Source organism: Saccostrea cucullata, unplaced genomic scaffold, assembly GCF_032062105.1.
Source record: "Saccostrea cucullata isolate Sc308-1 unplaced genomic scaffold, CSIRO_AGI_Scuc_v1 ctg14951, whole genome shotgun sequence".
Taxonomy (NCBI): Eukaryota; Metazoa; Mollusca; class Bivalvia; order Ostreida; family Ostreidae; genus Saccostrea; species Saccostrea cuccullata.
The window spans coordinates 1-14,139 of NW_026918882.1; the positions used below are offsets into that span (position 1 = coordinate 1).

At 35.9% G+C, this 14,139-nt stretch overlaps 1 protein-coding gene across 1 annotated transcript; it reads right to left on the reverse strand.

Moving 5' to 3' along the window:
* Window positions 1-10,915: 10,915 nt before the first annotated feature.
* LOC134274166 (uncharacterized) lies at window positions 10,916-13,483 on the reverse strand. The gene is made up of 2 exons (XM_062756424.1): window positions 13,379-13,483; window positions 10,916-11,482 (listed from the first exon to the last, which is right to left on the reverse strand). The coding sequence occupies exons 1-2, from the start codon at window positions 13,481-13,483 to the stop codon at window positions 11,054-11,056; spliced, it is 534 nt and encodes a 177-aa protein (XP_062612408.1). The 3' UTR covers window positions 10,916-11,053.
* Between the last annotated feature and the right edge of the window lie 656 nt (window positions 13,484-14,139).

Here is a 14,139-nt window from a genome sequence, read left to right on the forward strand (position 1 = left end):
GGCTTTGAAGTACTGGAGAAGACAATCATAAAAGATTTCCCTATCCTACGTAGAACTTCGATCAGCCATTCTGCTCCCCTTCCCTACCCCAAGGGGTCATGATTTGAACAAACTTGAATCTACACTACCTGAGGATGATTTCACATGAGTTTCATCTTTCCAGGCCCAGTGGTTCTTAAGAAGAAGATTTTTAAAGATTTTCCCTATATATTCCTATATAAAACTTTGATCAGCCATTGTGGCCCCGCCCTACCCCCCGGGGTCATGATTTAAAGAAACTTGAATCTACACTACCTGAAGATGATTCCACTTGAGTTTCATCTTTCCTGGTCCAGTGGTTATTGAGAAGAAGATTTTTAAAAGATTTTTTCTATATATTCCTATGTAAAACTTTGATCGGCCATTGTGGCCCCACCCTACCCCCGGGGGTCATGATTTGAACAAACTTGAATCTACACTACCTGAGGATGATTTCACATCAGTTTCATCTTTCGTGTCTCTATGGTACTTGAGAATAAGTATTTTAAAAGATTTTTTCTACATATTCCTATGTAAAACTTTGATCGGCCATTGTGGCCCCGCCCTACCTCCGGGAGTCATGATTTGAACAAATTTGAATCTACACTACCTGAGAATGCTTCCACATGAGTTTCATCTTTCCTGGCCCAGTGGTTCTTGAGAAGAAGATTTTTGAAAAATGTCATTTATTTTTCACTAATTCATAATTATCTCCCCTTGGAAAAGGGCTTGGCCCTTCATTTGAACAAATTTGAATCCCCTTTACCTCAGAATACTTTGTGCCAAGTTTGGTTGAAATTGGCCCAGTGGTTATTGAGGAGAAAATGAAAATGTGAAAAGTTTACAACGACAACAACGACAACGCCAACGACAACGACAACGACGACAGACAACGGACAAATTTTGATCAGAAAAGCTCACTTGAGCCTTCGGCTCAGGTGAGCTAAAAAATTGTATGCCCGTCCGTCTGCACGTCCGTCTGTTACGTTTGGGGTACCCATCTCTTATCTGCAACTCAACTCATACTACTGAAGGAAATTCAATGCAACTTTCACAGAACCTTTATTACATATTGCCATTGTGCACCTCTTATTTTACTTTTTCATCTGACATATATTTTGGATTTTCCAGAGCAAAACATGGATACTGCCATTATATTCATATGGGAGGTGAGGACATTATTTAGTGAGCTCATTGCTCAAAGTACCTCTAGTTGTAATGTTTTCATAGAATATTAAGAATATTATAATGTATGAAGCATGTAGTTAAATGCTACTTTGGAATTTTGACCCTTCGAAATCTTTGACAATGGTTTTCTTTGAGTGAAATTGATCCTTTAGCCGCGGGTTTGAGACCGTATAAACCGAAGTCCCGTGTCGCAGTAGGTGCTGGCACAAAAAAGATCCGTCACTGCTCAATGACCTTAGTTGCCGAGTGAAGGGCAAAGTTTGAAGCTCTCCACCGGAAAGTGGTGGCGTAACTATGTTTACATATGAGTGAAAAGTTCTCCAGAGGAATCAATCAATCAATTTCAGGTATTTCATGCAGTATATAATAACAGGTTTGTTATCATGTTAAGCATGTTAAGGACAGATGATACGAACAAAAACTGATCGTATAGATGGGAATCTTTTCTTGGATCTTTTTTGGTTGTAAATGATTAAAAATATAAATTTCAAAAATACATGTACTAAGAAATTTTAATTTACTTAGATGTTCAAATTTCCATCTTTCTGTAACTATCTTTAGTTTTCTACACACTTTTTTCTCACCTTAAATCCCATTAATAATTATCTTTTTTATGTTTGATAAATGGCTGAAATTTTATTTAGCGTTGGGGCTAAGTTATGAAAAATTCTTAAGCTGTTCTGCTGCCAATAATCTTAAGGATTAACTTTATCACTGCTGAAAAAAAAAGTCGTGAACAAGGAGATACTTTTTTGACATATAAAAAGAACACTAATCAATCAATTGCAAAACTAATCTTCAATTCCATTATCTCTTCATTATACATATTACACACATATTTTAATAACTGGAATACGTTTATTTCTAGTTCTGTTATTCTTTACTATTACAGATATCAACTCTAAGGAAAAATTATTTCGAGATAATTAACTCGTTTAAAAGAGATAATTATTATACAGTTAAAGTATGTCATTAAGGGGGTTAGCAAGATTCCAGTTCCCCAAGGTCAGGACCTGGTTGAAGGGAACTGGAACCTTGTTTACTCCATCAATGATATACATTTCATATATACAATTATACCAACACAAAAATAAAAAAAAAATTATATATTAATGAGGATTGTGGTGTTATGGATAACTGAGAATAAGCTTTTTTTGGGGCGGGGACTAGCTCATTTGATTAAGCCAGTTCTCCTTGGGCGAAATTCTACTATAGAGCTAGTTTTCCGATGGGTGAGATTATAAGGGGGAAAGACCGATATTTTTATGTATTACATTTGATTATAACCGAAAACTAGAGGACGCATGAATGGATATTAAAAAATATTGGTAAGCTATATGGACATTCGCGAATCAGTATAAAAAATACAGCACAACAACAGAAAGAATTTGTTAATACTAGTAAATCTTGGGAATAAATAATAAAAAAATATCTTAATCAAATAGGAAACTGTGTGTATAAATTATCACAATACAATGGAGGACATTTGTGTATAAAAAACTTCAACACAATAGGGGACATATTTTGTGTATAAAAATACACAATACAATAGGGGACATTTGTGTATAAAAAAAAAACTACAAGACAATAGGGGACATATTTTGTGTATAAAAATACACAATACAATAGGGGACATTTGTGTATAAAAAACTACAAGACAATAGGGGACACATTTTGTGTATAAAAATACACAATACAATAGGGGACATTTGTGTATAAAAAAAACTACAAGACAATAGGGGACATATTTTGTGTATAAAAATACACAATACAATAGGGGACATTTGTGTATAAAAATTCACATTACAATAGGGGACATTGTGGGTATAAATGGTTACAATACAAAAGTGGACATTCCTTTATATAACATGCAAATACAAAAAAAAAAAAATGTGAATGACGTATGTATATACATGTACCTTAGGCTCATCAAAATACAAGAAGAAGCATGTTTATGAATTCTTCTAAAACCTCAATGGAGGAGAATTGAGTGAAAATACGGAGTGTTTTTTAAAAGGTAGCAATTATAAAATTTAAGATGCCGAAAAGCTATTCTCTGATTATAATAACTTTTGATTTTTTTTGTTTTTTCGGATGAAAGCTTGAAATTGAGTTTGCATTTTGTTTAGGAATTACATACAGTTAATGTGGAACTCCCATCCACACCTCATCAAACCTCCAAGCGTATAAATCAATGTTAAAGTGAAGTAATAATAATTCTTAAAAGTATATGCATGAAATAATTTGAAAAGAAACAATATATAAAGCTGTCAAGAAATTATTTACTTCCTTTAAATGACCATCCGACATTTTTGATAGAAAAAGTATGTCATCAGTAGTTTTTATGTCTTAATGTACAAGTGCTTTGTATCTTTTAATCGAGCTATAGAATATCAAATATATTAGTGTTGAATTGTACGGTACACATATAATATTTCCAAATTAACAAAATCTGTTTTCAGAATCCGTATATACCCTCCCCCCCCCCCCCCGTCGAAATTACTAGATCTGCCTATGGGATAGAACAAATTTATCTTGATGGTATATATTGAAAATTTAAGATCTTGAAAGAAGAACATTATAAAAAAAAACATCCTATTGACCTACCTAACTTACATTCCGGTATAATTACCAAGGAATTAACTCCTCTAAGTTTCAAAGAGTTATCACAGAGAGAAAAATTAGAAATGGAAATATTACAGCATAACACCCCCCCCCTTCCTTCTCTTCAACACCAAATTAAATATTTCGTTTTCATGAAGCGAGGCATTTATTGATATTTTTAGGTTCCTTCCAGTATCTCTCCCCTTCAGAAATCTCAGACTGTCGAAGCTTTATTTTAAAATTTTATTTATACTTTCAATTAGGCTTGCAAAATAATTTGGTCCAACGCACTTTGTGTAGATGTCACCTATATTTGTACGAGAGTTTTTAAAGATATATCTTTTTTTGCAATTCAGGTAAAAAAATTGGAGAATAAATTCAGAACTTAGCGCTGCTTTTTGTCCAGGCAATAAATATACAGTTTTCACAATGTAGCTCTCCAGTCTGTCAAAATATTTTTTCGGAGATTACCGCTCTGCAGCTATCATTTGCCACACCACTATTACAAGGCACATTGTAGGAATCTCATGCATGTATATGGATATGTGTACCATCCTTAGCTATGCAAATAACAGCTTAGAAATAAAATGGTAAAAACACTGTAAGCTATAACTTTCCAACCCCAACCCCGCTCTTACCCCCCCAAAAATGCATAACAACGTTCAAATCTGGTGAAATGTATATTTACAGGAAATTCTTTAATTAACTATGCGAATTATACTAAAGCATATTTATCTAAATGAGTATTATTTTGTCACTAAATCAAGAATTATGTTTAAGCTTAAGAAAATCAACCCTACTGCAGCATTCAAAATAATATAAACAATATTATTTCGAATTATCGGCTTAAGTACTCCACTTTTTTTGCAAAGATATACATTATGTGGACATTGAAAATAGGGTTTACGGTTTTATTGGGGATTAGCCCCATTTTAATATTAGCCCCCCCCCCCCCCCGGTTTAATTTGCTTTTGACGCCTATGAATTATGCTGAATGTATCGATCGCGACTGCTTATCGTCAATCATCAAACTGCAATACTGCATGGTTTATAACGTGCAAACTGCCCCAAGTTATGTTAGAATTATCGAATTATTCGAATAACATAAGTTTAAATAACTAGCTTCATTCCTTAAAAAAATTTTAGGCTCGATTAAGAAACTTAATTTACATGCGTAAGTACAAAGTCAATCGTACATCTATAATCCAGATGTTCCATAGACATGAATGTTTGTCAGACTGGCTGATGATCATACCCTAGTAACGTAACATAATATGTGTAACTTTAACATTTAAAAAAAATACGGACTTAAAAATAAGAAAGAGAATATATCTCAAGGTAACGTTTGTTTCAGGAAAGGTCACGTGACACGTTTTTCACTATACTACCGGGGACACGTGTGTAACCCCCGAGTACGAACCTTCGCTCATTATGAAAAGTTCACACTAACACACATCTTTTAATCCTAACTAACCGGGGACATTTTTTCAACATGTTAAAAAATGGATTTTTTCGGCTTTTTGGGGTAATTAGACATCCCTGATTTCGAATTTGGCGCTATTTTTAATCGGAGACAACCGGGGACGTCCCCGGTTGGAAGGTCGTCCCCGGTTGGAAGGTGTGTAAACAAACAAATGTCCCCGTTTGATACCCTTCACGCACGCACCCATACGTGGGTGTGTGTGTGTGTGTGTGTGTGTATGGAGGGGAGGGGGGGGGGGGTTCCTGTCCACAAGTACCTGTAATTGACACATTCTTGCAATTTCAGAAATTTCAAATTTAACCTTAATGTACAAGAGAAGAAGCGATTTTGTTGTGTAATAATGAGAAACATTACATTTATAATCCAGAACATTCAGAGTACAAATTTGCAAAAGCAAACCCACCCTCACTAATATCGCAAGTCTGGGCTTAGTGTTGTGTACAAAGTTTAAAAAAATTGAATACACCCCTTAAATGTAAACTGTTTTGTAAACAGGACACAGGCTTTGTTATTGTTAATGTTCACGATTCACCGCACGTATTCAGTTACATGTTTAATTTGACGACTGCACAAACCACTGAGCACGGGCTGGCAATATTATGAGTACGCTTTGCTTTCTAACATTTCCTCTCTGAATTTTCTGAATTATAGTTTAATATTGTAATACCAAATTGCTACTTTGCTTAAGTATTAAGAATAAAATAAAATTTCTGAAAGTGCAAGGAGTCAATCTAACGACTTCAGAAATTTGAAGTTTCAATAACTTCGGGATTAAATGAGATTTTTATTAGCTCTGAATTTCGCTTTTTTTTTTTTTTAATTCGCAACATTGATTTTCATCAACAAAAATTCAATTTTATTAAAATGGAAAATAGTTCGAAGTATAATACATTGCTTTCTTATTTTAAAAATGAACTTTATGTCTAATCATGTTATGAGGAAACGAACTACGCACGCTAACTCGATATTCCAGCCTACATTTTGCACCCATTCTAATTTAATGTTAATAGCAATATTGCCATAAAATTTTTAATTGATACAAATAACAGTTCAATGGTAATTGATTAAACTGAATTCCTAATAGCTCATGATCGTTTGGATGAACCGGTAATATCGAAATGCTGATGCGATGTCTGTTTTCGCTAGCAAACAATTTTTTCCAATTTTTTTGATAAGTTTAATTGCATCATCAATTGTTGTATAAGATACTGAGCATAGATCATCAGGGATAAAATCATTCACAGAACCCCCTTCAGGGTAAGATAAGTGGTGAATAAGGCGAAATTCATTTCTTTCTTTGGGACAAGGCCAATAGGGGAACATTGAAGATTTTCAAATGGGGGTACCTCAAATGGACCTTCAATCCTACCAAGAGAAATTTCTTTCTGCAGTTTTAGTGCTACAATATCTTCATGTTCTTTTACCGAAAGTAAATTAGATGAACGCCTTGACTGTCTCGGCCCATTATATTGAAGACGAAAACCTTCCCCAAAACCCTTACATAAAAATGTTTTTAAATCTTCATCATACCCATTAAGAAAGTGCTCTAGGGTTAACACTCTTACGGGAGTGACAATTAATCTATTTGCTTGTACTGGTGGGTTCTTTTTGTCTGGTTTGGGACCCTCGGCCAGTGGTTTGCGATTGATCTCCCCATGTGCAGAAAAGCACTGAGTGTGGCTTTCTGCACTGAGGACAAAGGTGCTTGTATTGACAGTTCTGGGATGCGCAACGTCCCGTTTTGTGGAAAGCATAACAATATCCCTGGGGTATTCTCTTGCCTTTATAGCCCCCCCCCTTTGTTTTTGGAATTGGTATCGGCCACGAAAATTATGTGTCTGATTGCCATAATTAGATTGTCGTGATGTGGTGGCCAGCACCCAGTAGTGCAGTTGCCCCCATGGAATTGACATTGATTATATGTCCTTGCGGACTTGCCTATCATATGATAACCATGCCAAACCTGTGCGTCTGCTGGATAGCTCGCGCACTATTTCACCATGTTTGATGACCGCTGGTACCAAGTTGGGGAATTTCTCAGAGTAAATGGCCAAAAATTTTTAAAATGCTGTGGTCCACTGATCAATAGATTTAAAGGTCAAGTACGGTAAAAACAGATCTTAAAAATAATGTTTATAATTCATTAAAAGCAGTAAATGGAAGTTTATGGTGTGTTTGTTTTAAAAAAAAATCCAGATATAGACGCAAAATACATGTTCAAATATCGTTATTTATAGACATGGGCGATAGCGTTATCGCTCTTTTTCATGAACGTCATCAGAGACAATTGCTGTAAATTGGCGCTATTCTATAAACAGCCAATAACTGAATAAAATGAATAGTTTTAACGCTGAACCGTGTTATTGACGGTAAACTCGAAGACAAACTTGAGTTTACAGATTCAAACAATTAAGTTTGAGCCCATTACGAAGCAATCAGAATATGTAAGGCCTGCCTACATGGATATGTCACCGAAGTTAAAATCCGAGAATAAAGAAAGTAAATCGGGAAAATCTCCAAGAAGCAATGATTTGTTGTATTTTTTTTGTATTGAAAATAAATTAAAAACAGATATTCAAAAACGTTCAACATGAAAATCGAAACTTTAGCGCATTATTTGCATCTATGTAGAATACATTGTTTTGTTCGTTAGATTACTTATTAATAAACCAGTAGACTCGATGAGTATTGATAGTCAGCTGTGAAACCATGTAAACAATTATTAGCAAAGTTAAAAGTGATCAGCAAATAACTCTGTTGCCGCTTGTGGTTGCTTCAAATCGTACCCCCCCCCCCCATTTCAATCAAAATTATGAAAAAAAACCCTAAATATTCAGCATGCGAACATGTCTCATTTTTAAATAAAAAGGAAAATTGGAAATTAATTTCCGAAATCTAAATAAAAGAACAAGAGAATCCTGCTATTGAAATTACGATGGCCGTTCAAAAATTACGTGGACTGGTTGCACAGAAAAAAATATTTGATGGCATAATCAGGCAAAATTTCACATTTAACATAAACGATTCTTTACCTATATGGTCTTCAAAATTTCATATCAAAATGTTGTAAATTGGTATCAATTTTTGGTGATTTATCAAGACATATTATGAAGCCACGGAGCAGCAAAATCTTCGTCGTCAGGGCATTAAAAAAATAGCTTTCATTTTCTCAGCATTTTCCCAAGAGTTCCTGTTAAGCTTAAGGTACAGCGTGACATTGTTCACTATATTTTTACGGTCCGGATAAAGTTTTTGCACATGCGCCTTAAGTATGGATCGATACCCCCCCCCTCTTTTTTTAATAAAAAAAAATTGAAAGAGCGTAAAATATCTCAAAATTATAAAACTTCCCTGTCAATCACATCTATATGTCGTTCTATGCAAGCATATACTGCGTTTTTCAGTTTAGAGAATGGTCATACGTCAGGCGCCTGTTGGTTTATTCCACACCATTACTAGTCCCTCAGCTCCAGTCTCATCATATATAGAAACCTATAACTATGCACAATCCTGCAGAGGATAACTTCACATAGAGAACTATGAATAAACCTTTCTCGTGACTTTATGTCCTTAATTTCAATATAGATTCTCATGCCTCCCCCTCTCCATCTTTTCATAAAACAAAACACAAAAAAAAAAAAAAAAACAAAACAAAACGTAATTTTACTTGTACTTTGACGACATTGTAAGTGAATTTTATGGTTTTGAACACATACTCTGTGCAATCGCCATTTTCACAATATAAAGAGTTTGTGACTTCGGAAGATGTACATGTAGCGGTAATGAGCACCCGACAGATGAAATGCAGCCATAGTCGTGAGATGGAATTTGTTGGAATGTAGCGATTTTATTGAACTCCTGTGTCTTATCTCTGTTTGAGTGTTTTGAAAAATAAGATGAGACAGAGTAAATATGTTATAATTTTTAAGACAAAATCCAAGTTAACTAAAAAAAAATAATATATATGCTAGTATTTTAAGACGACAATCCTCTGAGTCTCTCTGCATTTTTTTTCAGTGCAAACTCAATAACTCTCCACTTCCCCGGTATGCCGGTCCCATACAAAAAAAAAAAATCCGTATAAAATTAATTGATCTGGTTTGAAATAATAAATGCGTATGGTCACTATATTTTCCAGATACGTGTGTATTTTTTTTTTCTCTACTTGCTTACAGATAAATTAACTAAATATTATAAATTCATGTATTGAAATTTTGCGGATGTTTGTTTATGCGCTGTACACAGACGATGTGGTACAGTCCTATTAACAGTAACGACTCGGTTTCTAGTTACGTCTTACTCACAACCCACATCTTTGAATTTTCAAATTTTCTTTGTTGTTGTTTAATTTGTATTTCCAAGCTTTTTAAATAGGTGATATCAAAATTTCCAAAAATGAGTGGTACAGGTACAGAGCTGTCAAAAACAAGACCCCCCCTCTATTTTCCTAGTTTCGAATCAACTTTTCAGTATCGAATCAGGTGCCTTCTATTGTTGCCGACTTAATAAATAAAACCAGTTGGTCAAAATTATTGTCGAAATATATACCTTAAAGAAGATTCTACATAAAGTATATCAGTATTACTTGTTGATTGAAATGATTTTCTAAAACTAAACAATATGAAAAATGTAGTATTTATTGAGAAACTTTTAGTGAAATGGGTTATTAGAATTAAATCAACCTTCTCTGAGACATAATTATCATGGGATATTTTTGTTTGTAAATTGTTTTGATAGTATTTACACCTCTGTCAGCTTTTCTTGTTTTTGCATCCCGTGAAACGGCATTTTTCGTTCTTCGAAAATCCGTGATTCGTAACTAAGAAAACAACACCTGGTAAGTTTGGATGTTAAAATTTCTTTCATAAGTCATTTATTGTTTCATTTGATATTCTGTCATGTTATATTTATACTAAAAATTGATTACATGCTCAATCTGGATCGAAAAATATAGGAAAAAATTATTTAGACGAATTTGTTTACACACTCGTTTTCTTTTACTTGCACTTCCGCGTAGGTCATTGTTTCAAATTGTAAATACTGTGGGAAATAATCATGCAGATAATACAAAAACACAACACAGGGATTGAATAATCATCCTTTTATTGTACATGTATTTACCCTGTGATATTTTTTTAACCCGTCTCTATGTTTTTCTAGAAAATTTAAATAAAAAAAATATTCGATCTGGCAAATACTCGTTACCGGTCAAACGACTGTATACTGTGTACTCAACCTCTTTTGGGTCGCTCGAGAAAAGAAATAAACTTGACATCTGTATTAATTTTACATAACAATTCAAAACTGCGCACTGCACCATAATCCTAGAAAGAGTTTTTGAAAAGCACTTGTAAACAACGAGTAAACACCTAATCTGTCTTTCTCTCGCTCAGTTGCTGCAGTCAAAATTTGTCTCTGATGACGTAATACGTTATGGGCGATAACTCGCGTCACTAAAAAATATTGATAGCCCAGGTAAATTTTAATCGCGCAGCAGAAGTCATAGCAGGCGGTTTTCAATTAAACAGCTATGGGAATTTAAATCATATGAGACCGGCAGACAATTATGTATATATTATTCCAATTTTACAAAATTCTCCGTACTTGACCTTTAATGGCTGTTTTTGATTTTGAGGTCAGACACTTAAATTCTGATTTTCCCATGCTTTGCAAGTGTACTGACTTATCCCTACTAAAATCATCTTTTGGTATTAATTTTGCAAAGTCAAAGTACTTATTTTGCTATATTTTGTTTTTGAGTTAACTATCGACTTGAGAAGAAATTGGAGATGATAAGAGCTGTTGCTCATCATCTGAATCACTCTCCTCACTGGATGAGCTGTCCTCTGAGTCATTATCCGACTTATCTCCATCTGAACTAGAGTCTAACATGCTACCTGAAGAGGACCGTCTTCTACGTTTCCTTCCTCTCGAGCTTCTTTGGCGTTCACGTCCTCTTTCCTCCCCAGATTGACCACCAGCCGACTGTTCGCGGATTGCCTTTAGGACTTGCTCCGTTACAGCTGCTACTAGCTGCGGCTGTAAGGTATCTGAAGCGTCCTGCTGAGCCACCTGTTCAGCTTCTAAAGCGTCCTGCTGAGCTGCCAGATCGACTGAACCTGCCGAGGCTGGTACTTGTCTTCTTAGCCTTCTGGCCCTGGCTGGTCGCTTCGCTCCTCTACAATATTTCTTAAGAAGATATGAACCTAATCAATAAAAATATTTCAGAGCTCTTAACCTGACCATTGAAAGCAACAATTTAAACTTTGATTCTTCAGTTAAAAGATACACTCTTTAAAATTTAAATAATTGGATAAACTTGAATAAAATTCATATATCCCAATCAATGCTTGTAGTACAATTCTGCTAATTAGCAGTATCAGAACATATTACAGTGGAGTGTATTATAACTGCATCCATTATTATTTAATTTCTATTTATATATTACATTATGCTTTATAACTGTGAAGTAATTATATTTACAGATTTCCAAATATATATGCATAACGCATAAAGTCCGTAAATAAGGAATCTTAGAAACCTCAACAATATAAGAATGTATGTATCTTATTCATTTTGTGCAATACATTCAGAAAGTAGACCTCAACCATATTTGGTGAAAATTCTAACAAAACAAATAACCCCAACCATATAGGGGTGCAGCAACTTACCAACCATCAACCCCCACCATAGGGGTGTAAAATACGTAAATTCAACCCCGACCATATAGGGGTGCAATATCCTGCTTAAATAATACCCCGAGCATATAGGGGTACAGGATATTGCTTACGTAACTTCAAGCATATATAGATGCAAAATTCTGCTGAGTTCAAACCCCGACCATATAGGGGAGCAGGATATTGCTTAATAAACCCCGACCATATAGGGGTACAGGATCCTGCTTGAATACAACCCCGACCATATAGGGGTGCAGGATATTGCATGAATAAACCCCGACCATATAGGGGTGCAAAAAACCTGCTGTATTCTAAGTAACCCCGACTATATAGGGGTGCAAGATCCTGCTAAAAGTCAACCCCGACCATATAGGGGTGTAAAATCCTGGAAAATAAATCATGTTTAGTTTATGTAAGTTGCTTATCAATAATACACCATATTGGCAAATTCGAATAAAACAATGCCAATCCACAGGGTTGCCATATATTAAGATTGAAATGAGTTTATTTTTATATAGCATAATAATATACTAAAGACTGCATCAATCGCCAGTGAGCATTTAAATCAAATGAACGTAGTAGAATGTATTATAATTAGACTAAATATAAATGTTAGTAGTATAAGGGGCCTGGATAGGACCGCATTCTGATTGGCTGAGAGAATCACGTGATCAAAAAGGGTGGATTCTGATTGGCTGAACCCTAACCCTAGCCCTAACCTAACCCTAACCCTAACCCTAACCCTACCCCTACTAACCCTAATCCCCTAATCCTAACCCTATCCCTAGCCCCTTACCCTAACCCTAGCCCTAACCCTAACCCTAACCCCTATCCCTAGCCCCTTACCCTAACCCTAACCCAAACCCTACAAACCCTAACCCTAACCCCTAACCCTAACCCTAACCCTACTAACCCTAACCCTACTAACCCTAGCCCTAACCCTACTAACCCTAACCCTAACCCTACTAACCCTACTAACTCTAACCCTAACCCTAGGGGGTCTAGGTGGGTCACTTTCAAGAACAATAAACGATCCATCGTTCGGATCGTCAATCCCCATGATAAATTTTGTTTGGCTAGAGCCATCGTCGTCACTCGATTACACAGTCAGAGACCCGAACATCCAGACCCGGAATGGGAAAAACGTTGGCTCCGTATGCGCAAGGGAGATAAGAAATCCTTGGACCAGAAGAACGAAGCCATAGCCCTCATGGAACAAGCCGGATGTGATATTACTCAAGCTTGTGGATATACTGAGTGGACAAAATTACAACAGGTATTAGCTCCTCAGTATCGTCTGAAAATATTTCAGTTCAAGTCTACTTCCACTAAACTCTGATTAGAGCGCATCTTCAAAGGGTGGGGAGATGGAACTTGTTTGAACATTTTGTTTGTCAACCATCATTACGATGCCATCATATCCATGCCGGGAGTGACGGGGAACCAATATTACTGTGATCATTGCGACGTGGGGTACAGGAATGTCACAGACCATCGGTCCAAGTGCCCTCATCGCTGTACCTTTTGTTTAGGACAACACCCTAATTGTCCCGATGAAGGGATCGAGATTAAATGCCGGGAATGCCAAGGAATGTTTAAGAACAGGACCTGCTACGAAAATCATTGAAGACCTCATAGTAAGAAATCTACCACTACTGTCTGCAATTTAATGGGGCTATGCGAGAAGTGTCAGTCCTGGATGCCTAAGAAATTATTTCCTCATCACAAATGCGGAGATCAGAAACAGTGTAAGATCTGTAAGAAAATCGTCGATACCGATCATCAGTGCTACGTACAACAGAAGCCCAAGAAGAAGACGAAGGGAAAAGGCACCTTAGAGTTTTACATTTATTTCAATTTCGAATGCACTCAGGAATCGGGCATTCACGTTCCTAACCTATGTGTGGCACATCGCGTCTGTCAACATTGCGATGACTTAGACATAGACCAACCCTGTCCTCATTGTCAACACATGGGACCCCGTCAGCACCTATTTCAAGGACCAGAAACCTTAAAGAAGTTTATGGACTGGTTATTACAACCGACTACAGGTAATAAGAATTCCACTTTAGTACACGACGAGGCCATCGTCATCAACTTCAAAGGATACGACGGACAGTTCATTTTGAATCACCTGGTGCATTCCTCTTGCCTGAAACCTAGCTTCAT